Here is a 23,635-nt window from a genome sequence, read left to right on the forward strand (position 1 = left end):
GGGAAGGTTGTGCTGTGTGTGTTATTCCATGACTGTCTTAGCCTTGCTCACTGACCTGCTCTTTCTCTCTCCTCTCCTCACCCTCCGCCCACTGCCTTGGTGCAGCTTTTGCTCTCATTCCATCTGAGCAAAGCGACAAGGAACTGCTGCAGATAGCTTGAGGTGATCTCACTGCCAGGTACGTGCCATGTTTTGTCCCCCCGCATGGTTTTGCCGCAGGGTATGCGCGGGTAGCTCTGAAGAAGTCTGTCCATACTGTGCTGTGTGAATAGAGAAACCAGAAGTGTGTTTCTGCTCTGTTCCAGCTCTTCACACTTTCTGTGATGGGTGCTGCGTGCAGTGAGATCAGCCGTGAGCCTGAGGTGGCGGCGACGGAGGTACAGTATGAAGCTCTGTCTGGTCTTTGTTCCCTGTGTTGAGCCATTAGAAGGAGCTGCAGATGTACTCTCCTGCATGAAAGAACGGGCCAAAAAGGGCCTGGCCAGCTGTCTGCGCCAGTGCCATTGCTGATTAGTCTGGGTAGAGAGAGATGCATCTTTGCATAGCCTGGCAATGCACGCCAGGAAGGGAAAGAACTGTTATGAGACATGCAGCTCCTTCTGAAGTGCTCCTGATAAGGACGGAGCGCATTTGCTGCAGCTTTCTCTGCAGATGTGCTCCTCACCTTGAAATCCTCCTGGTTTGTCCTCATCTCCTGACCACGGCCTGTGCTCTGTTTTTCAGGCTGATAACATGCGGAAGCCGCAGCTGGAGCGTGCTATGTCATCTTTGAACGTTCCAGCAATTGCAGCGGCCCATGTTATTAGGACCTACGTCGCCCAGGGGCCGGGTGAGCTCTCCCTTGAGGTAAGCAGTTCCAGGCGTTCCTTGTTGTCATGCATAGAAGAAGGCAGTCATTTGAGCTGTTTTCCTACAAGATTTTCTGAATGTGGGATTGACGTTTCAATCTCTTCCAGGTTGGAGATCTGGTGAGCATTGTTGACATGCCACCAAAGGAGCTGAGCCCCTTTTGGAGAGGCAAGCGTGGCTTTGAGGTAGGCACACGTTTCCGACTAGAGAGCACAACTTGAGTAGAGTTGGGAATCTCAGGTTGCAGGTGTTCTGCCTGCACAGGATGCAAACGGTTGCCCTGTGTCGGTGTCAGAGGACTTTCCCTTTGGCTCTGGGCTCAGGCTAATGCCCGCCTGTTTTTTTGTTCTTATTACAGGTTGGATCTTTCCCTGGTGAGTGCGTGGAACTCATCAGTGGAAAGGTTCCCGAGTCCCTCCTGAATTCCTTGCCAAAACCAGGTACATATGTTACATTTGATAATGCGGGTTAGTAAAATGGGGTCAGAATGTTGCTGTCAGGGGATTCATTAATGCCCAAGTACAGCAAGCTTAGCAAGAGGACTGCATTAAGCTGCTTGGGCACCTCCAGGGATGGGGAAAATCTGTTCTTGCGCGTCCTTGTTGGGAATGCTCTTCCCGTTGTTACATGCTTTGTCGAATGCATTATGTTTGGCCTCGTCCAACCGAGCGAAGCCTGAAATGAACTGGTTTCTTTGTTTTGTTGTGCAGTGCCAAGGAGACGGGGCAAGCTCATCCCCTTCCTTCGCTCCTTGGTGACGGCCCGCCCCAGGAGAGCGACGGAGCCTGAACCAAAGAAGGAAGGGGTGTTTGGGTGTGACCTGGTGCAGCACCTTCTGCGCTCTGGCCGTGATGGTAAGAAATAGCCCATTCCTGAGATCTTCCTCTGTTGTGTATCTAAATGTGAAAGGGAGATGATATTTAGTAATTGTTTCAGCCTGAAAATGTAGGAAGCCTTGTGGCAACAGAGAGCATCCTGCACTCTTTTCCTAGCTTTTCTAGTCTTTAGATTCTCGAGGGAGCTGTGATGGGACTTGCAGTGTTTGTGGCTTTGCCAGAATTACTTTCTCCAGGCTGTTGATAGGTCGTGGCATTTCTGGAAAGCCAAGAACACATCTCTGTGCAGTTTCCTCACAGCTGTCTCTGCCAGCTTTCTCCTCTCTGGAGGAAGCAAGCGATAGCCCGGCTGGGCTTAGAGGACGGGATGTGAGAAGGGCGCTGCCTGAACCAGGACATGAGTAAGAAGCTGAGCTAACCGCTGGCTCTTTTTCTGTAGTTCCCCAGGTCCTCCAGAGCTGCGCTGAGTTCGTTGAGGAGCATGGCGTGGTGCGAGGGATATACCGCCTGTCCGGTGTGGCATCAAAGATCCAGCGACTACGGTAAGAGTGCTGCAACTGACACAGCTGTTAGTAGGGGCCCGTGCCATGCTGCGGGTGTTCAGAGGAACCCCTTCCTTTTCTTGACTGTATTTTGTGTGGCTGTGAACTTGTTCTCATCTTTCTCAAAGCCCTCTGCCCAATTCTATGTCCTTCTCTACAGCCATGAATTCGATACGGAGCAAGTTCCCGAGCTCAGTGTCCAGGAAATTCACAGCGTGAGCTCCCTGTGTAAAATGTATTTCAGGGAGCTCCCGAACCCGCTGCTGACTGAGCAGCTGTATGACAAGTTCTTGGTAAGCACAGGGCAATGTCTTCGAAATGACACGTACCTGTTCCCTCGGCGTCTTGGCTAGTGGTTGCAGCAGTTCCCCAGCTCTGGGGTCTTCTTTCTGTTAGCCCCATGAAGCATGTCTTTGCCACATCCTGCCTCTCACTGATGGCACTTGTGGTGCTGCCAAGAGGTGCTTTTTTAAGCTATTCACAATGCTTGTGAGAATTCCCTTTCCTATGCTGTTCCCCAGTTATTGGTAGAATGGGGTTAATAGCAAATTGGAGACGAATGCCTGCTGCAAGGAGCTGCACTGCGCAATCAGGCTGTAAACCCCCCTAGAGCTTGCACTGCTTGTCCTTGATGGCACAGGCTGCGTGCTGCTGTGTTCCCCTGATTCCTCTTGGAAGGCATCGAGTCTGCCTCGGTGCTGACCACCAGCGCGCTGTCCCCATGGTTCCCAAACCTGTGGCAGCTCTCCAGCCTGACTGGTGTCTGAATCCCTTCCTGCCTTTTTCCAGGACGCTGCTGGTGCTGCAGAGGAGGAGCGGGTTCACAGAATGAAGGATGCCATCCAGCAGCTGCCCGCTCCTCACTACAGGTCAGTGCTGCACTCGGTCTGCTGAGCTCAGCCCTGCTGCATTTAAGAGGTCAATGATGCGATTCCAGGTGTTGTCTCACACCTGCAACATCATGCCTGTGCACGCTGCAGCGGCTGAAGGCTGCATTGGGTCAATTGATTGGGTCAGTTCCTTGCATGGTGGCACGGTGGTGCAGCCGTTGGCTGCGGCTGTGCTTTGTGGGTCTTGGTGCTGCAGCATGGTGGCACCGGGAACATTTTATCTACTTCATATTCAGGGTGGTAGCAATGACAACAACCAGCATGAATGGAGGTCTGTTTTGTGCACTGCAGCACGGCTTGCTTTTTGGTGCTGAACATCTGCCTCTCTTGTTTTCCAGGACTCTGCAGTACCTTATGAGGCACCTTGCGTCTCTGGCCGGGAACTGCTCCGTCACCAGCATGGATGCTAGGAACTTAGCGATTGTGTGGGCTCCAAACCTCTTAAGGTAAACTTCTTTGTCAACATGATGCTTAATTCTGCTCTCCTTCAACCCCAGGGGCACAATTTGTAGATGACAGTTTCTACTCACTTGTTTAGCTGGGACTGCTGTGTCCCTGATAATCCAGGAGAATTTCGTCAGTGGCATCGCTGTTTGCCCACTGCGGAAGTCTCCAGAGCCCAGTTTGACAGTTTTTGGCTACAGAAATTCAGACTTGGGGAAATGATCTTGGGGAAATGACTTATAAGATCTGCCTTTTCTTCAGATCCCAGCAGAGCCCGTCTGCCTGCGCCAGCAATGAAGCTGCCTGCATGGAGCTGCAGGCACAGTCGGCTGTGGTAGAACTGCTCATCAGCCACGCAGATGTTTTATTCTGCTCCAACTCCACAACAGCCGTGGGAGAGGGTGAGCTTCTTCCTCCTTTAGCTTGATGTTGATCTGACAAATTGATCCAATCCAGGCCTTCTAAAAGACCTTTGAAAATGCTTTTGCTGTCAAGGAGACAGCAGGCTTCTTAGCCTAGGTTTGAATATGGCGCCCGACTCCTTGATCCTGAGAGTGTCCAAACCCAAACCTTACATGGGTAAAACCATCACTGCCATTAAGATGTTTTGCAAGCAGGTGAAGCTTGATTGAAGTGTCGCAACAAAGCTTTCTGAGATCCCTGCCCCCTAGTTTTTCTAGGCTTTTTGTTTGCCTGTTATGATACAGAGAGTTGCTCTTAATTATGGCTGTGTCCTTTGCCACAAGCATAACTCTGAGCACAGAGTTATTTTGCGCTCCTCTTCTTTGAGTGGCTTGGATGAGAAAGTCTGAGAGAACTGCAGAACTGGGATGGCTGTGCTGCTGCTTTCTGATCATCGATCTTACCTGTGGTTTTCCCTTGCAGGGCACAGTTCTCTGCCTGGGCCCAAGGCTGTGTGGGTGTCTCCTCCATCTGCAAAGCTGCTGACACTGCAGGAGGCCCAAGCTCAGAAAAGCGGCCAGAGCAGCTCTCCTGCAGTGACACAAAGCAGCAACATCGACATGGAGGAGGGCCCCGCAGCTGTACAAGGGAGATTCCACACGGTCATTGATTTTCCATCTGAAAGGTAAAGAGGACTTCCCTTTCCAGCCCCTATCATCATTGGTCGGGTGGGTCTTAGTGGTTTATTTTTTGTCCGTTATATATATATGAGCCTGCCAGCTCCTGTCCTGTCCGGCTGTCGAGCCTTTGCTCACATGCTCCACATCTTGCTTGACATATTTGAGAGAAATGTAGCCAGCAGGACTTGAGGGCTGAGCTGTAGGAATGGAAACATCCTCTGCTGTTTGAAACAGAGCGTGTTTCTAAGCTGTGTTTCAGCAGAAAGCAGGCATTGCCACGAACGGGTAACAATTGGCAAGGGCTCGGTGCAGCTCTTTCCTCACCCTGCACCACGACTGACAGCATGCTCTGTTTTCTCTCTCCAGACCACGTTCTCCCAGTAGGAGGGCAGAGTCACCAGCTGGCAGTTGGTGTTCGTGCTTCTGCCTGCACAGACCATCCAGTGTGGCCGAACACCAACTGCAGAGCAGCGCCAGGGAGCCCTCTGAAGCTGAAGTCGTGGTCCTGGCAGGTAAGGGTGTAAATCCAGCTTTCAAAACACTGCTTGTCAGCAACACAGGTAGAATTTATGCTTTCAGTGGGCTTGTACCTCCTCCTAGCTTTCAAGCCTGTGCCTGACATTTTTGGTTGACCGTTCACCCCTGTCTTTCCCAAATGAGTCTCTTGTCAACACAAGAGCTAGTCCTGCACGAGGATCACTTTCAAGACAGTGACACTGTTGCTAGAAGCCTATTTGCTTCTGCCCACCACCACTACATAGCTAAATGGCAAGAACCTCTTTCATGATTCATCTTGCAAATGCTCAATACTAACCACTGTACATCTATTCCTTCCTAGGTGACTCCAGCCCTTGTGTTAACGGAAGATGCAGGGCAGATGATGATGCGGCATCCTGTGCTTCCATCAATATAGAGCTGTTAGGAAGCACAGGATGCTGCAGTTCAAACGACATTATTTTATGTGAGTGCAGCGGTGGAAAGAAGAATATCATCGACCTTCAAGCTCTAATTCATGCAATCCCTGCTGAATCTGCTGACCTGAGCCTGCCAGACACCTCAGGCACCAGCCTGGATTGCAACCCTGTGGCTTTCCAGGACAGCCCAGCCCAAGCAAAGCCCGAGTGCCCTGACAGCAGCACCACCACGCAGGCTCAGGTCAGCATCACTGAGGAGAAGCCGAACATGACAGAGGAGGGTGTAGAATCAGGCCACGAGTCCCAGGCTACAGGCAGCAGCATCGTCTCTGAGCCACACTCTCCATAACAACAGAGGATTGGTCCCATCTAAAAGCCTGGACCTCTCACGTCCTCCTTTGTCTCATTGAATAAAGGCACGCTCGTGCTCAATCAATACTTTGGCTGCATTCCGAGTCTTCATTCGCAGAGATTGGGATGAGTGCAAGAAACATCAAGGCAGCTCAGCTTGCAACGCTCTGGCTGTGGGGTGCGTGCAGGGACACTGTAACCATATAGGGAAAGGCTTCCACTGCTTCCTAAAGCTGTAGTCCAGCCCTGCTACTGCTCTGTGGCACAAAGCCCTGAGGGATGTTCCATATTGTTAACCTAAGTGAAGCCAGCTTCATGCACTGTGTTTTGTTGTTGCTGGGTGAGAGGGGGATGCACGTTGGTGAGAAGATGAGCATTGCTGGATCTGCCACGAGTGTCCCTTCTGCCTCTAAGAATATGTCCTAAGTAGGATGTGAACACTGCTGGCACTTCCTCATTGCACGTGCTTGGAGGATCTTCAGTTCTTGCACATTTCAGGATGTCTGTCAGTGACTACGAGGGAATTGTCAAGTACTAGGAATTCCATGAAACAGTTGGAACGGGAAAGTGTCATCTTTGTACAGAAACAGCACGCCTAACAGTCTGCATCACCACTCTAGAATTAATCTGAGAATAGATTGACAGCTCCTGTCAGTTCTCTAAGTCAGGTTTCATTAGTATAAACTTGAAATTGGATTTTTGAAACCAGTTGGAAATAGATGGTGCTGATTACCTCTTCCTCTAATTAAAACATTACACCCAATGCTAGGTACTCTGCTTTACTTGTTGTATTATATTAGAGAAGAATTCACGCTCAACTTTAAGCATCTGTGTTTTGAATTGTAGGTGGTTTTGCAAAAGTAAAACTCGGGCGGCATCTTCTTACTGGTGAAAATGTTGCAGTAAAAATCATGTAGAAAGTTACTTTAGGGGTAAGCCAAAAGGCATTTAAATATGATAATATCTTCTGTTGGAGTTGTGGAGTTCTCTAGAACACGGGGGCAGGTGGGATGGTACATACGAATGCAGCCTACTGGTCCCATTGCCTTTTGAAAGATGCTGTAGAGCTGGAAAAAGTTTAACAGAGCACCACAAATCTTGTTGCTGGTTGTTCAGAGGGCAGTATTCTCTGGCTGTAAAATGGAGGAAGTTATTACGTTATTACATTACATTACATTATTGTTATATTATTACAGTAACTTTACCAAAATGCCAATGAAAATGCTGAATGTTTTTCTTTTCAGTTTTCACAGCTCTGTTTCAGAATTTCTATGGGAGTGATGCCAGTCATTGCTGAGTTGATGTTGAATTGTGTACTGTCCCATATGTGCTTGTTCTGTTCCACAGCAGTCAGATGTGGTACCTGGTATGTCACAGTAGTTAGCGATTTCATCGCTTGCTTTTATGGTCTCTTAAGGATGACTTGCCTCATGCTAAAACAGAAATTGATGCCATGAAGAACTGAAGTCATCAACGTGTTTGCACATTGTATCATGTAAGAGAGACGTCAAAGAAATATTTATAGTCTTAGAGGTAAGAAATAGTTTCTGCTTTCTGTGCTGTCATTGTTACTTATCTTTCACTGATACTCTCTAAATGCATTTTCAGATAACCTTATCTTACAGGGAAGCTGTTTGATTGCATTGTTTCTAAGGACCGCCTTTCGGAAGAGGAAGCTCCAGTCTTTTTTTGACAGATTGTTTCAGCAATTGCTTCTGTTCACAGTCAGGGTTATGCCCAGAGACCTCAAACCAGTGAGCATTAACTGCATTCAGTCTTCCATAAATAATAATGAATGTGTTTTTATTTTTCTGTTGGGAGAGAAAGTTACAGTACTCCACTCCATTCCAGTGGATTGCAGGAGAGAACTGAAGGGGGGAGAAGTAACACAAAGTAGAACTCATGGGTTGAGATAGAATTATGTACTGAGATAGAGAAAAGGATAATAGTTATGATGAATGCAAAAGCAATTGCTCACCACCTACCAATCAGTGTCCAGTTAGCCTCCTAGTAGTGGAAGAGATTTACATGAAGTTCTACCCCCTTCAAAACTCCTTCCACAATATGTCATATAGTATGGAATATCCTTTGGCCAGTTTAAGTCAGCTGTCCTAGTTCTGTTCCTTCTCACTTCCTTGGGCTCTCAGCTGAGATTGACTGTGGCTCTGTACAATGCTGCCTGGCAGCAGCTGTAAGCATCACTGCGCTATCTCCATTGTTTCTCTAGAATGAAAATGTAGTATTATATCAGACACTGAAGAAAATAATTCAGTCCCAGCTGAAACTCAGATATCCTTCATTGTCATGTGCTTAGGATTCTTTCCCTACAGGAAATGTTAGATATTTATTGCTATTTGGTACTGTGTTCTGTAGCTGAGCTGGATTATGTTATCCTTGAAGAATTGTCTTCCTCTGAAAGGGGAGTAAAACATGATGCTCCTAATGAGCGGAGCAGAGACACAGATCTGATCTGAGTGTTGGTTTCACATTTTTGTGATGCTCTTTGCTGCAGTTTGTATCTAGAGAGAAGCCCTTGTGGTGTCAGTCTGTTGTGTAACCTGCTCTAGTTTTGTGCCTCAACGAAGAGTGATCCTTTAAACAAATGGTGGCTATACAGAGGGTATGGGGTGAGATGCATTCCTCTGGCCCCAGCCAATGGATTTTCTGTCACTGAAGACTTGAAGCACAGGTTAGATACTGGAAGGCTTGAATATTTCCTCACCAATAGCTTAGAGCTTGGCATTTTGTAAGCTGCTGGTATCTCTCAGTAAAGCAAATCATTACAGCACGAGCATTTTCCTAGGCATCTTATGAAATCCCTCTATCTAAGGCTACTGGAAGGCACTCTGAACAAACATCTTTCTCCCCAGCTTCTCTTCTCTGAGTGGGAGCTTCAGCCCCCTGCACAGGCTGGAGGTCATCCACAGAGTTTGTTTCAGGTTGTTATCCTTCCTGGCCAAAAACCAGATACAGTATTGTAGATGTGGTGCAATGAGTGTTGAAGCAGGAATGACTTGTCCTGGTCTGGTTGTGCTGCTTTTTAATGCAGCTGATGATCTTGTTGTACTTCTTTTCTGTCAGAGCACACTGCTGGCTTGCATTCAGCCTGTGGTCTCTCACCACTTGTCCTCCTAGTCCCCAGGTCCTTTCCAACAGATACAAGCTAGTATTTCCCACATGGGATATTGGAAGATGGGAACTTGCCAGCAGTCAGTGAAGATCTCTGAGACAGCGAGAGCGAGCGAGCTTTGAGTAGACTGGGAACCACTGTCCACAGCAGGAAATAAGAGAAGACAAAATATGTTTCCTTGGGCACTTGGGTGGAAATCATTCCTGACTGCTTTCTCATCCACCGGGAAAATCTGCTGATTGACAATTTGAAGCTGATAGACTTTGGACTCTGTGCAAAGCCAAAGGTAAGAGTATCTGTTAAATCAAATACAGTGTGCCCCCAAGTAATGCATGTTTGACCACCGTATGCAACAGGGGCTTGTCCAAACAAACACCCTAAAATCAAGCTGTTTCTGTGGCTGACATGTCATTGCATCTTGTTTGGAATGGCCTGAACTGTGTGAGAGTGGTTAACAGATTGCTCAGAAGCACAGGTAGATAATTTTCTCTAGCTAGACTCCCTGTTTTCGTAGTCTAAGCTGTAGATAATCTTGTAGGTATATCACCTGTCTTATGCAAGGGTCTGCAATAGGAGCATGGGGTTGGTGTGCCTAACGAACCTTCTAAGGATCTGTATGTAGGATGAGATTGTGGATAGAATAAAATAACTTTTGCAGGTGACGTACAAATCCTGTGATTGCATATGCTTGAAATGAATTGTTTCTTGATCTTAAAACTGATTTCCAGAAGCCTTTATTAACATGTAAGATGGGTGCTGGTAAGAAAGAATGGGAAGACTGCCTTACTGATTCCAAGAGAATTATTTATCATCAAATGATTTTTCCTGGCCAAAGTTAGAGCCTCTCACAGGTAATCGAGACCAACAGGCTGTTGTTGCACAATCAACAGGCACAATCTAGATGATCAGCTGAGGAAAATAAAGCATCATGCCAAGGGTACTAGATAAGTGAGCAGCTTGAGATCTGCACATTCATGTGATACTCATGGTCTTAGACAATATTTGCATAGTGAGGTCACATTGAATGAAAGCAAAATCTAAGATGAATGAAAATATACACAGGAGAAGAAGCCTCTGAGGCTTCTGAAGTGTTATGACCAGAAGACATAAACTCTGTTTTTGAAAGAGCAATTTGCTCTGTTAATTATCCATCATTTTTGTGCAGTCTGTTTTGTCAGACTTGTCTTTAGCTTCCAAGTTGTATGTGAAGACTTGTTTGCACTGTAATGCACAATGTACTAAAAATTGAGACCTGAAAATGTGAAGAGTTTTTCTAGCTTTGATTTCATGTCTGGAATTTTGGAACCCACTACTTGCAGTTGTTAATCTGTCCAAACTGGTCTGGTTTGCAATGCCCTCATCCTTCTTGAATCGCTCTGCTGTTAAAGGCGGAGCAATTCCTACAAGTGCCATGGCCCCACTGTTGTTCTAATTCTTGTTTCTTTGTTTTCCACACGTTGCTTTTCAAGCCTCCTTTTTCTTTACAGTCCAAGTGAGAATTGCACTGTGAGGTGTCTGAACCTTGTTGTGCCTCTACATAAAGAGAACAGCAGCAAAGCCTGACAGGTGACTGTGCTGACAGCTCTCGTAGCCAGTAACACGTAACTGTGCTAAATCCCTTGTGACGGCTTTGATTTCATTTTTGCCAGTGAAATCCTTGTAAAAGGAACTGCAGCAGTGTGATGAGCTAACGTGAAGATGCTGGTTTTAGTAGTGCTCTAAGCTGAGCGGAAGGGCAATTGAATGAGGGTTATATGCTTTCTCTAGGACGATAAAGTTTTTTTTTCTGAGGGAAAGAGCCAGCTTTTCATGGGCTATATGTGGGCTTTGGCAAGGGCAGACAATCCAGTCTGTCAGGAAGCCATTTGAGGTGCTTCAGGTTTGTATGCTTCTCTTTTTGTTTTTCATGCGGATATTTGGAGCATGGGTGTACTGCTGTATGCTCTGCTGTGTGGGTTTTCCCTTTGGATGATGACAATATGATGGCACTCTACAGGAGGATACCAGTGGGTATCAGTGGTGCTAGAATACACTGAGAAGGGAAATAGCTGAGCTTGACAAGAGGCCTTGCTTTTCGGATGGCAGAACATGCTGAGCTGTGGGTAGAAAGGCCTGTCTGCTGAATATTGTCCCTGTTTTTGCTGCTTTGTCTACCAGTATTTTGTGGATTTGGTTCTACGCTTCGTTGGCCTATGTGGCACTGTAGCTTGATTCTATACCATGATATCATACAGTCTTTAAGGAGAAGTATTTTCTTGCCAATGGGCTGCAGTTTTTGTATCTGGTTCTTCAACTGGCTGCTCCCTATACTATCTGTAGTAAAAATAGAGACACATCATTTGATTTCCCAGAAATGAATGTTCCTAAATGCCAGCTCTTCTCATGTCTACGAAGAGCAAAGTTCTGCATTTGCTATTAGAATTTCCTCTTCCAGAATCAGGAGGTAATGTAGGACCCCACAGGTTGCCTTCAGAATTCAACAGTTAGTTGTGTTTCCTTTCGGAGAACTTAATGAGAATGCAGTATAAAAATTGATAATCTCATGGGTATTAAGTTACAGGCTTGCTATTTCTGCACTGAATTTGTTTTTATTTTACATGGCTGTGATCTGAAAGTTGCTTGAAACGCAGGCACCTCGGCACTGTTGTGTAACTGAATTTCACACATTATAGAACCTCAAATATCCTGGAATCTAAAACTCTGACTTGTTTTAAGTCTGCTGCTCGAGTCTAATCAGGGTCATAGTGTCTGTGTGAAGTGGAGTGTGTGGGGAGATTGTTGCTGCAGATCCTGGGCAGTTGCTGTGTATTTGCAGACAATGGCTGCTGTTGGTCACTGGGTGCCACTGTTGCTCTGCAGAACAGCTGTGCTGTGCATGCAGCACAGCATGCTGTGCACGCCATGGAACTAGGAATCAAGAAGAGACAGAAGCTTCACTTCTGCTCTAGTAAAAGGTCTCATCTGCTGACAGGCTTTTGTACTTCAATTCAGAACTCAGGACCTGTTGCCACAGAGGGACTAGTTGCTGAAGTTGGACGACTCTTTCTGTTTACTCCTTGTAATATGTAGCCATAACACTATTTAAAAAAGAATCTGAAATCATGGCTAATTATTGACTGCTGCACAGCAGAACACTACCATGCTGAGATTGGGCTGTGAGATGACTTGAAAGCTGTTTCCTCAGTATAGGTCTTATTCTTACAGCTGGGACACCTTGATGAAGACTGTGTAACAGCTTTCTGTGTTTCACAACAAGAGAAGAGAGAGTAGATCAGCATTAACATCAGAGGTAAGAAACGTATGTCAGTAATTCTCTGTATTTAAGCCCACTCCTACAGTAAATAACCTTACTGTGTGAACAGACTCTAACACTCACTTATTCTCAAACATGAAATATTTCAAACCTTTCAGGTTTGAATGTCGATGCTCCTTGGAGCTGGGCTGAAACTTGCCCCCAGAAATTGGAGTCCAGCTGAAATGCTGTACAAACTGAATTAGTAGGAGCTTTGCCATTCACTTCAGTAGAGAGATTCTGGCACCAGCTGTAGTTTTCTCTTCCAGCAGTTGTACAATACACTAACTTTCAAGCAAAAACGAGCGTAGTCTGCTTCTTGATCTCAGACATATTGTGTGAATCAGCTGAGGCCTGAAACTACCCTAATGTGATCAGACGTGAAGGTTGCACATCAACGGGAAAATATGGCAGACATGCAGAACTTTTCTTTGTACTGACAATGTTTCTGATGAGATCTAAATCCTCTTGTTTTCTAGTGGAATTACGACCAGTTGTGGCAACCTATCTCTTGCTTCAGTCTAAGAAGGCTCGTGGCAAGCACATTCCCTTGAGATTTCCATCCCAAACAGGACGTGCCAGTACCACACAGTCAGGAAGCCTGGGGGTAAGTTTTAGAGTTCAGCACAAGGTTCTGGTCAAAATGCCTCTGTGTGCTGAAGCTCTGCCCGGGTAAACAGTCTGGTGGCCTAAACATCGGTGAGGGAGCACGTGTGCAACCAGTCTTGGTCATCAAATCTTGTTCTATGATAAGGCCACCCACTCAGTGTATGAAGGCAAAGGATGTAATCTTTCTAGATTTCAGGGAGGCCTTTGATCCTGTCCCTTTGGCTGCATGTTCCCAACCTTCCATCAGGAAGCCAGGAGTACTGTTCTGGGTCATGAAAAGGCAGCCAGTGGTTTGACTATCACATGTTTATGTGTTTTGATGTTTCACAGTGGGTCTTAAGTAAAAGGAACTCAGGTTTTGGTTGCCTGCAGGACAGATGTTCTTTTGGGTTCAATATGTTTGCATAGTGACTTGCAACCATGGGACTGGTGTTCAAGGACCCTCCTGGTTCCTTCAGTTCCTAGGTTCTTTCTTGCCTAGATTTGACACTTTGTTTCAACAGAAGAGCTGATATTCGCTTTGGGAGCACTAAGCAGCTGTTTATGTGGCTTACAGGAAGACTGTCTGTCTTCTACCCTGTGGGCATGGAACAGCCACAATTCCCCCTGGAACAACATCAATGACCCACACCACTAATTGGATTCTCCTTTTTAATGTAGTGGTAGTGAGGTGAAAATGTGGCTGTGGAATATTTTTGACTAAGGAACTTCTATATAGATTTTGTTCATCTTTGCACACCTCATCACCTGATCTGTGTCAGTGAGCAGAAGCTGAAAGCAGGCATGGGATGTTCTGAAGAGCAGAGAAAGAGATAGGGAGGAAGGTGATTAAGACAATCCCCTGCTGCTGTGTGTCCCAGAACTGCCCAGTTCTGTGGCAAAGTGTTGTACAAGATGAAGAGGCCAAGAGATTGGGAGTAGAATGAATAGAAAATATGCCTTACTTAGGCCATACTCAGCGTATTAATACTTCTCAGTTAGTTTTAGAATTCTAGATGTGAAAGGTAAGGAGGTAGAAGCCTGCAAGTTGTGTCCTTTTTTACAGCTGCTCTTTTCTTATGGGAGGATGAAGTGAAGAAGATTGGTCTATTCTACAAGCTGTTCCAACCTTTACTCTTGATTTGATGTTGCAGCTGCTGTAGCATCCCCAGCATAGACCAGAAAAGACCTTCTTGCCTCCAGAGATCCAAGTTTGTCCTCTGCTGCCCACTTGAGAGCTCAGGGACTATGGTGGGTTCTTTTCTAGTGTGTGCTCTTCACTGTCATCACCCAGTTTCTATCTCTTCCTAAAGCAGTTGGTAGGGTGTGTTCAGACCCTCAGCTCTTCCTGACTCTGCTAAGCATGTCAGAGCTGATGAGGAGGATGTAGCATGGGGTTTGTGTCCCTTCAGACACCTACACTGGAGAAATCTGCAGCTGGCATGCACCCCACCAGCTCCCTTTGGCTGTGACTGCATGGGAGTGGTTGCTAGCAGGTCATGTCAACAGGTTGTATGTGTCACATTCCCAGATCTCTGATTCCATTGGCTGTGTCTCCAGTGACATGAAATACAAATGTGGCTGCTGGGGTTCTTACCTCTGTACAGATTTTTAATGGTAGTCAGGCAAATTAGACTCTGATGTTAAAAAACAGAACAGTCAAAGCAGCAACAAGAGACAATCCCAACCAACCGACAATAGCAGCAAAAAACCACCATGCATCTCATTAGATAGAAGATTAGAGACACTGGAAGGTAGTATTTAAGCCTCTTTAAGGCACTGTTCTTACATTGCAGAAATATAATGATAATATAATTCCATGCTGATAATATCTCCAGATTTCTATCTTCTGGGTTTCTTTCCGCCTGCCCTGATCCCTGAGTCTGTCTGTTCATGGGGTTTTTTATTTGGTTTTGTAGAACACGTTTGTTAACTTGTGCATTCTCATAGTTCTTTTCTTTCCTCTTAGAAAAGAACTAAAAAGCATCTTAGAAATCCCAGTGAAGTTCACCAAGAAGCTCGAAGCTGTTAATGCTGAGATTGGAGGCAGTGTCACTTGAACCTGTGAAGTGAGCCATGCCAAAGGGAAGGTGGTGTGGCGCAGGAATGCAGTTGAGATCAAACCCAGCAAACGTTTCCAGATTGATGAGGAAAGGGTCAGAAGAACCCTGACAATAACAGGGATCCGGGCTGAGGATGAGGGAGAGTACTTCTGTGAGTCCAGAGATGACAAGAGCAGCATTACCATCACCCCCAAAGGTATGTCTCTGGAAATGAAGGCTGACAGTGCGGAAGGATCCTTGGCTTCCCTCATCAGCCATTACAACACTGCAGAGCTGAGTTTATTTGTGTGTTTATGCTGTTCTCTGTGTTAACAACCAAGTACAAAACTTGTCTTTCTCTATAAATAGCTGTGGAGCAACTGCTTCTGAAGAGCACAGCTGTTAAGTGGGCAAATCAGCCTTCAAGGCTGGAATTAAGCATCCCAAATGTAAGATGGGATTTATTTTACCCCTTCTTTGCCTCTTTTCTTCTTGCATCTTTGTAGATGCAAGGAGGATCTCCCCTACAGGCAGGAGATGTGAGTGTGAGTTATGTTAAGTGAGTTACTCATTTCCTGCGAGTCATAAAATCTGATGCTTCCAATAAAATCATTGATTCTGTTGGCTCTTTGAAGGTGCTCATATATAATATGATGGCAGGCTTTGAGTATATAAAAAGCTCTTAGAAAGTGGAAGCAAACAATCTGTTCTCTGTGCAGAAATAAGGGACTTCAGTTGCAATGACAAAGATGCAAGTTCTACAACAGAAAAGCTTTTTAATGGTTGGATGACTGGATAAGTCATTTGGAGGGGCTTCGAAGCCTTCACTGTGGGATTCAGAAAAGGTTAGTGAAATATCTGGGGCACAAAGAGCTGAGCATGTCCTGGAGCAATGGAGAAGGGCTGGATGATTTTTGCGCGTATTTTCAGCCATAGAATTTTGTGTTCTGGTGGTGTCAGTACATTCCTTCGTACAACATGGACGGGTTGGTTTGTTGCATTGGTTCAGACTTTTGTACTAGGAGCTCAGCAGTGGTTAAAGCTCACACTTGTGCAAAGTAAACAAGCTCCTGCAATTCGTCTCTACTCTGTTCTAGCTGATACTGACCTTATTAGGAGAACGTGAACACTGTACCACACCAGAGCCTCTATTTTTCAAGTCCAAAGCTCCAACACAAGCCTTCTGCTCCATATCAGAAGCCTCTGACCTATTAGACCATAATGCAACTTCTGACAAAAGAGGCTTCTCTGCATTTTGGTTTTTCTCTTTGCTTTGGGGTATATCAGGACCATTTTTTGCACTGGTTTTAATCACATTTGTTTTCTTTCTTCCTGCACTTATTTTTTTAACAGTCTTTATCTCATCAGTTTTACGTTTAACTTTACTTCTAATCTTTACAGGAATGGACTCCATGACCTCATTAGAGGTGGAATCTACTTCAACACTACACCCAGTTTCTTCAGCCTGTAGCTGATCACAAAAAGCTTCTTTAACTGGAAGTCTTCTATTGGGACTAACAGTGGTTTCAGTAGGTGAAGCCAGTGAGCTGGGAGATTTGAGTTGTGGCTGTACGTTGTCCTCACTGAAGTTGCTGCTATCCTCTGTAATACCACACCAGGTTGCCCGAGTTGAAGCAACATGTGGGATGATATCAACATTTGAAGACTGAGTGCTGGCTGCAAACCAAGTGGAATGTTTTCTCCTCTGTGTAACATGCCCTTGTGAGAGACGATCACAGAAGCGCTTCACCATTTCATCTTCATACAGAAGTGGACAACTTTCCCAGGCAGGTGCTAACAAATTGTTGTGATTTTGTTGGGTAGCACACAAGGACTCTCTGGAGGGACATGAGTCAAGAAAAGCCTCTTGCGCTCCCATTCCTTCACTCTGGTTCTTCCCATTTTCTTCCTGGTGGGACTGAGTCTTCCCAGCAAACTGTGGTGGCAAAGCATCTTCAGAAACAGACAAAGTTTCCAGGGGCTTATCAGGAGCACAAGTCTGAAGACCTAATGAGGACTTCTGCATTGCTGTGGAACTGCCACTTTGCTGTCTCAAATTTCTTGGCTTTGAAATGGGTACCCTCAGTGGCATTGCTGCAGTGCTCAGAAGATGATCATCAGCAATATCATCAGCCCAGCTATCTTCAGTCATGCTGTTCTTCTGGCGATTAGACAGGAATAAAGGACTAGTAGGGACCTCAGAAAGCCGAGCCACCTTCACTGACTCCACAAGGTTTTCTAGTTCTTTGAAGACGTTATTCAGGAAGCAGAGCTTATTTCGCAGAGAAGCATTCTGGAAGTGGCACTGCTCCAACTCCATCTGCAAGATGACCTTCTCCTTGGCAAACTGCTGTGCATTAGCTTTCTCTGCATTGAGGGCCATTGCCAGTGCTTTATTGTTGTGCTTTAGGGAAACTTTAATAACGGAGGAGTTGTTGATGATTTTAGTTTTGATTTTTGACGCAATTGAGGCGTTCAACTTAGCGGCCCTCAGGACACCGTTTTTCTTCTCCCGCATCCGCTCTCGTACATCGCTCAGGACGAAGGAAGCTTCGGAGGCCTTCCGACATGCCATCGCTCCCCTCCCGGCGGGACAGCAGCCCCTCGTCACGCCTAAGGAAAGATGGCAGCCTGGAAAGCAAATGGGATCCTGGGCTCCATCAGGAGAGGGGTGGTCAGCAGGGATAAGGAGGTGATCGTCCCTCTCTACTCTGCTCTTGTGAGGCCCCATCTGGAGTACTGTGTCCAGGTGTGGAGCCCTCAGTACAAAAAAGATATGGAGATTTTGGAAAGGGTCCAGAGGAGGGCCACAAAGATGATCAGGGGGCTGGAGCACCTCCCCTATGAGGACAGGCTGAGGGAGTTGGGTTTGTTCAGCCTGGAGAAGAGAAGGTTGCGGGGTGACCTCATTGCAGCCTTTCAGTACCTGAAGGGAACTTACTCCCAGGAGGGGAGTAAACTCTTCGAAAGGGCTGATAATAGCAGGACTAGGGGAAATGGTTTTAAGTTGAAGGAGGGAAGATTTAGGTTGGATGTTAGGGGAAAGTTCTTTACTAGAAGAGTGGTTAGGTCCTGGAACAGGCTGCCCAGTGAGGTTGTGGATGCCCCGTCTTTGGAGGTGTTCAAGACCAGGTTGGACGGGGCCCTGGGCAACCTGATCTAGTAAAGGCGTATGTTTGGTGGCCCTGCTAGGCAGGGGGGTTGGAACTACATGATCCTTGAGGTCCCTTCCAACCCGGGTAATTCTGTGATTCTGTGATTCTGTGATTTAGCTGTGGATTAGCTTGACAGTTCCCTTCCATAAGCTTTATGGTTCCCTTCTGTAAGTCTACTTACACAGACTGAGTTGCTTAACTTGAAGTCTTGCTCCAGGATTTTGGGCATATTCTTAGCAAAAATATCACAAATAATTTCACCAACAATTCTCCCCACCTATATGTAGCTTTCCTTTTTTTCACTGGAAGGTTTTACACTGGCAGATAGGGTGGGCATGTAGAAACAACCCCATTAATTCTCACGAAGCTCTGATTTCTCTGTCTGGCCTTTGTTTTGTGATTCTGCATGCATGCCCTGTAGCTAAAGCCTGGATGTCTTCCCCAACACCTTCAGTCTCTCATCCTTACTTATGTTACTCCATTGCAAATCTCTCTGCTAGTCCAAGAGAGTTTTTTTTTTACCCCTGACCTTTAACTGAGTTAGTTCCATTAAGTGGCTGAAGCCCTAAGTGATCCAAGGTGAAGCATGATCCAAACTGGAATTTAGCTAATTGTAGTAGGGAATCCAAGCCTTAATGAGATGAGTTATTTAAAATATGAGTCCTCCATCTAAAACAGCATTGAACTCTTACCCTGGTTTATGATAGAAGTGAGAGTTTAACAGCAGAAGTCTGAAGTTATGCTCCATATTCCAATAGATTTGAATATATTAATTCCTTTGGCTATGTTAGAGCTCATAATGAGGTCAGCTGATGTTCTTTAAATGCTCGGAGTCTAGCAATGTGGGGAAATGGACTGCTATTTGCTGTTGAGCTTTAGGCTAAGAAGCCTGATATTAGAGAACCGTGGACTTCCCCTTTCCCTTCCTCTCTCCTCCCCTTCTCCATGGACTGATCCCGCATGGTTTGAGAATGATTTCAGAGCAAGGTAGATGAGGAACAGCCATGTGAAAACCTGTTGTTTTACTGCACTATAAAAGACACTTATTCAAAAGACAAGTGTGTGTTCCAAGCTTAAGATTGCAGGAGATCCTAGAAACAACTCAGCTGCTCAAACCTGTAGTCTGGTTGAATATTTTATTGTCAGTTATGGCCAGGAGGAGATGCTTGAATAAGACAAATAAAAGGTCAAGGGTAAGTTGGTCCTTCTTGTGATATACTTTTAGGCTTTCATCAGGGAAAAGCTTAATTAGTCCAAATAACTATAGCAGAAAGCACACCAAGAACATGAGAGTGAAATTTCAAATTTCTTGACGTGAAGGTAAATTTTACCCCATTCTACCATTCCCCAAATGTTTGTTTGCTTATGACAAGAAGAACTTTGCAAAAGTAATTTTTTTTTTTTTCAGTCTTGTGTGCAACACAAAAAGGGGTAAAATCTAGGAGGCCACCTGAAATGTTTTTTCCATCTGGAAGGATCCATTTAAGAGCACCCTTGGACCTGGTTATGAACCAGTTTTCTTCTTTGCAAAGGCTGTTGCTTAATTGGCAGATATTGTACCTGGTAGCGGAAGAGGGAAGTAACTTGTTTTGGAAGTCCTGATGCTATTGAAGCATTCAAGGCCAGGCTGGATGGGGCTTTGTGCAATCTGGTGTAGAGGGAAGCATCCCTGCCTACAGCAGGGGGGTTGGAACTGGATGATCTCAAACGTCCCTTCCAACCTAAACCTTTCTCTGATTCCTTTGATGATTCTATTTCTCAGCTGCTGGTGTGAGATCTCCAACCTGTCCCCGTTGTCTTTCAGTGCGGCAGATGAAGCTGGTGAAAGGTCTGCAGCCCCTGGAATTCCCTGAGAAGGGAACTGTCACCTTTTCGGTGGAGGTGTCCCATGAGGATGTGGAAGGGACTTGGCAGAAGGACGGCGTGCGGCTGAAGCCTGCACCAAATATCACGATGGGTGTCCAGGGGAAGAAACATTCCTTGACACTTTCTTCTGTGACCCCTGAAGGTGCAGGACTCATTTCCTTTAAAGCAGAAGGCATGAATTCATCGGGGAGGCTCACTGTGACAGGTATTGGTTGGTGCAAGGTGTGATTATCTGCTCCTGTCTCACATGACTTGAACAGCAGAACCAGCTTTCCTTCCAGCTGCAAGGAATGTTATGCACTTGGGCCATTGCCACCAGAGTATCCCTCAAATATCAAGAGGATTGTGGTAACATGATTGTCCCTAGCACAAGTAATGATAATGTGCTCAAAACAATAGGTTTTTTTGTTGTTAATGACAAGTTCTAGTAAACACGGAGAGTAGGCACTGCCTTTCATTATTCCTTATGCCAGATGCTCCTAGAGACCTCAGTCCCCACTAAATCCACATCCTTCTTTCTCCTTCTCAGAATTGCCTGTGAAAATCAGCAAACCATTGGCAGACATTAGCGTCACTCAGAAGGACAAGGTCACATTTGAGTGTGAGCTGTCCAGGCCCAAGGTGGATGTCAAGTGGTTCAAGGTATGGCATGTAATGGTGTTTTCCTTTCTGACTTGTCTGGAAATGAATGAGAGCCTTTAATTTCACTTCCAAGGGATGAGAGTTTGAGCTTTTGCTTGATAGCTTTTGCACTGCTCTCTTTTCTTTATGCTCTTTTGCTTGCCAGATCAGCACTCTTTGTTATTATGTCCTGAGTTCATTTATCAAGTTGAAATGGAAGTTTGTTTTGTGTTTCTTGTGAACTCCTGAGGTCTTGCTGCACAAAATATTGTTGGTTGGTGTAGAGTCTTGAGCTTCAACTCTAACACAGAAATTCTCAGCCAGGATTTTGTAGCCTTGTTGTGAACTGGGTTTTAGGGTGAAATCTCAGTTTTCTTTGCACCTGACAGTGTGAGAATTTGCTCTGGCACTTTGTGTACCTCCGCGGTGCTCAGCTGTTCCTTCCTTTACTTGGGGATAACATCATTTATTCAAGATGATGTCCAAACGGGCTTGTTGACAGTTTTCCACAGTGCTTTAAGCTGTCATAGGTCAGCCAGAATTTATGCATGTTCTATAGCCATTCCTCCATGTTGAAAACACTGCACTGTGCTTAAGCTTCAGCATATGTTCCAGTAAGCACAGTTCCATTAATTCTAGGGAAGCGGGTGAATTAAGCATAGATCTGAAGGCTCCCTTTGCTCAGTGCAGAGATGGAAGGACTCGTGGAGATCTGACTTGGTATTTTCCCTTCTAGGAATGGAAGGAGCTGCGTCAAAGTAAAAAAGTGGGCATTTCTTCCCAGGGAAATAAGAGAAGCCTCATTTTTCACAAGTGTGAATATGAAGATCAGGGAACATACTCGTGCAAAGCAGCCGAAGACAAGACATCAGTTACCCTAAAGGTTCATGGTATATTTAACTGAAAGAGCAAATAAATCCTCTTGTGGTGTTTTGTACCACAGGAAGAAATGCTTCATGGGCAGTTTGGGCATTTCTTGGTTAGTCATTTTGGATACCTTTCTCTTTTTTCTTTATGCTCAAGACAGATTTTCCCTCCGTGTGTTGCACTGGTTAAACCCCAGTTTGTAGCTCATCACTGGGCTCTGATGTATCAGACTGGTTACTGAACACACGGGTCTGCTGTGCCCTGGTAGATGCCACCTTCCAAAGGGACGTCTGAAAGGATGCTTTTATCTGATTTCCTACTAGATGCTGTCCTCATGTGGCCACTTGGGTTCAGTGTTAGCATGAACATGAACATCTGTCCTGTCCCATGAGTTTGGTGAACTCTCATTTTCTCTCTCAGACTGCAGCCAGGTTGGGTTGCTGTTTCAGTACTGGCTGTTTTATGCAGGAACTCTGCTCCTGAGGTTAATCCAAGTTGTATCCAAGCCCTTCAGAAGGAAAGGGAAACAGTAGCACAGAAATATGGTCTGATTCTGACATAAGTAAGTGCAGACCTGCAGAGTTAAAAGGGATTGTGTGATGTTCAAGGGATTTTGAAGAAAAGATGTCCCCTAGGTAAGATTTGTGGCTGACATTCCCCATACATTGTGGGCACACAAGCTAAGGAGAGACTAGTGATGAGCATGCAGAGAAGCCAATGGTTCAGACAGGTTTGTAGTGACACGACATTGTAGAGTTCTGTCTAGTTCTCCTTGGCATAGTTTGGAAAATAAAGATGAGGTGATTGGTGGTAACCAATATGGCTTCATCAAGGTCAAGCCATGCCTGACAGACTTGGTGGCCTTTCATGATGGAGTAACAGCATCAGTGGATAATGGGAGAGCAACTGACATCATCTACTTGGACTTGTGCAGAGCATTTGATCCCGTCCTGCATGACATCCTGGTCACCAAAGTGGAGAAAAATGGTTTTGATGGATGGACCAGTTGCAGGATAGGGAACTGTCTGGATGGTCACACTCAGAGAGTTGCAGTCAATAGCTCAGTGTCCAGGTGGAGGGTGGTGTTGGGACCAGTGTTATTTAACATTTTTGTAGGCAACATGGACAGTGGAATCAAATGCAGCCTCAGCAAGTTTGCAGATGACACCAAGCTGAGCGGTGCTGTTGATGTGCTAGAGGGAAGGGATGCTACCCAGAGGGACCTGGACAGGCTGGAGAGGTGGGCCCTTGGCAGCCTCATGAACTTGAGTGTGGCCAAGTACAAGGCCCTGCACCTGGGTCAGGGCAATGCCAAGCACAGGCACAGGCCTAGAGGGGAATGATTTGAGAGAAGCCTTGACCCTGAGGAGAAGAGTTGGTCTGGAGGGAGGTGTCCCTGCCGATAGCAGGGGGATTGGAACTAAATGACCTTAAAGATTCATTCAGTTCTATTGTTCTTCTACCCTTAATTTTGCTTGAAAGGTTTTAGAATAAATGAGATTCTGGTTTCCATGAAAACTTTTTGCAGGGAGTTCAGTTTTAGCTAGTAAGTCTGTCTTTATGTTCAAGGGCAGTAATGCATTGACTGTGTTTAAGAGAGAAATGACTCAGGAATTGATGATGGTTTAGAATAACTGGAAGATGTGGAAGTGAATGAATATGGGAGTGCATCTTTTGTCTGTGAGATTTCACACGATGAGGTTCAGACCCAGTGGTACAAAGATGACAACAAGCTGAAGGCTGATGACAACATCAGAATGCGGCAAGATGGTAGGGTGTAAGAGGGGGATCTTTCTCCTGAGTGAGGGGTGGGTTGGAGATGAAGCAGAAAGGACATCTGAAATGAAGTGAAGAAGGTTCAGAAGGGAGTTCCCCTTTTGTTTTGGGACTGAGGTTAGGGTGGAACAAGTGACAGGTGGGAAGCTTAGTGTGGGAAGTGTGATGCTATCCCACCATCCCACACTGCCAGGAGCAGGTAGGAAATGAGTGCAGTTCTTTCCAAAGTGGGGGTGAACAGGTCAGTCAGTTCACCTCTCCAAAGAGGTTTTGTCTGACAGTGAGTGTGATCCTTCTGTATCAGGTACTTTGAAGGTGACGGCGGCCGCATTCGGTCAGTCCTTGTAGAAGCCATGTTTAGATTCTGCTTTGGTGGGGATGTGGATGTGG

The 23,635-nt window shown here is 45.7% G+C and overlaps 3 protein-coding genes across 4 annotated transcripts; 2 read left to right on the top strand and 1 right to left on the bottom strand.

Moving 5' to 3' along the window:
- The first annotated feature begins 714 nt into the window (after positions 1–714).
- Positions 715–6,480, top strand: LOC146753525 (rho GTPase-activating protein 32-like). Its single transcript, XM_085530588.1, has 12 exons — positions 715–846; positions 957–1,034; positions 1,208–1,289; positions 1,560–1,703; positions 2,125–2,227; positions 2,388–2,520; positions 3,017–3,096; positions 3,456–3,563; positions 3,823–3,962; positions 4,447–4,648; positions 5,010–5,155; positions 5,482–6,480. Exons 1-12 carry the CDS (start codon positions 733–735, stop codon positions 5,904–5,906), a joined length of 1,755 nt encoding a protein of 584 aa, XP_085386714.1. The 5' UTR covers positions 715–732; the 3' UTR covers positions 5,907–6,480.
- Positions 6,481–8,069: 1,589 nt separating this feature from the next.
- LOC146753526 (obscurin-like protein 1) lies at positions 8,070–22,182 on the top strand. Of its 2 annotated transcripts, XM_085530590.1 has the most exons (7): positions 8,070–9,324; positions 12,243–12,327; positions 12,810–12,937; positions 14,911–15,177; positions 19,920–20,186; positions 20,511–20,623; positions 21,339–22,182. In XM_085530590.1, exons 5-7 carry the CDS (start codon positions 19,928–19,930, stop codon positions 21,504–21,506), a joined length of 540 nt encoding a protein of 179 aa, XP_085386716.1. In that variant the 5' UTR covers positions 8,070–9,324; positions 12,243–12,327; positions 12,810–12,937; positions 14,911–15,177; positions 19,920–19,927; the 3' UTR covers positions 21,507–22,182. The 2 variants fall into 2 exon arrangements, with proteins under 2 accessions (XP_085386716.1, XP_085386717.1); XM_085530591.1 differs by lacking the exons at positions 8,070–9,324; positions 12,243–12,327; positions 12,810–12,937 and adding an exon at positions 14,009–14,169.
- LOC146753527 (shugoshin 2-like) lies at positions 16,694–17,621 on the bottom strand. Its single transcript, XM_085530589.1, is given in 2 exon segments — positions 16,694–16,893; positions 16,896–17,621. Coding segments are annotated over 2 exon segments (690 nt in total). The 5' UTR covers positions 17,536–17,621; the 3' UTR covers positions 16,694–16,843.
- Positions 22,183–23,635: the final 1,453 nt, after the last annotated feature.

This window comes from Coturnix japonica, chromosome Z (assembly GCF_054131305.1).
Source record: "Coturnix japonica strain WE chromosome Z, WE-NBRP24, whole genome shotgun sequence".
NCBI classification, from domain to species: Eukaryota; Metazoa; Chordata; class Aves; order Galliformes; family Phasianidae; genus Coturnix; species Coturnix japonica.

Excerpts from the sequence above, each read along its gene's own strand:
- LOC146753526 (XM_085530590.1), top strand. The coding sequence starts at position 19,928 with ATGAAGCTGGTGAAAGGTCTGCAGCCCCTGGAATTCCCTGAGAAGGGA. Across the intron at positions 20,187-20,510 it reads GGGGAGGCTCACTGTGACAG|AATTGCCTGTGAAAATCAGC; the intron begins GTATTGGTTGGT and ends TCTCCTTCTCAG. Across the intron at positions 20,624-21,338 it reads TGGATGTCAAGTGGTTCAAG|GAATGGAAGGAGCTGCGTCA; the intron begins GTATGGCATGTA and ends TTTCCCTTCTAG.
- LOC146753525 (XM_085530588.1), top strand. The coding sequence starts at position 733 with ATGCGGAAGCCGCAGCTGGAGCGTGCTATGTCATCTTTGAACGTTCCA. Across the intron at positions 1,035-1,207 it reads GAGGCAAGCGTGGCTTTGAG|GTTGGATCTTTCCCTGGTGA; the intron begins GTAGGCACACGT and ends TTCTTATTACAG. Across the intron at positions 3,963-4,446 it reads CACAACAGCCGTGGGAGAGG|GGCACAGTTCTCTGCCTGGG; the intron begins GTGAGCTTCTTC and ends TTTCCCTTGCAG.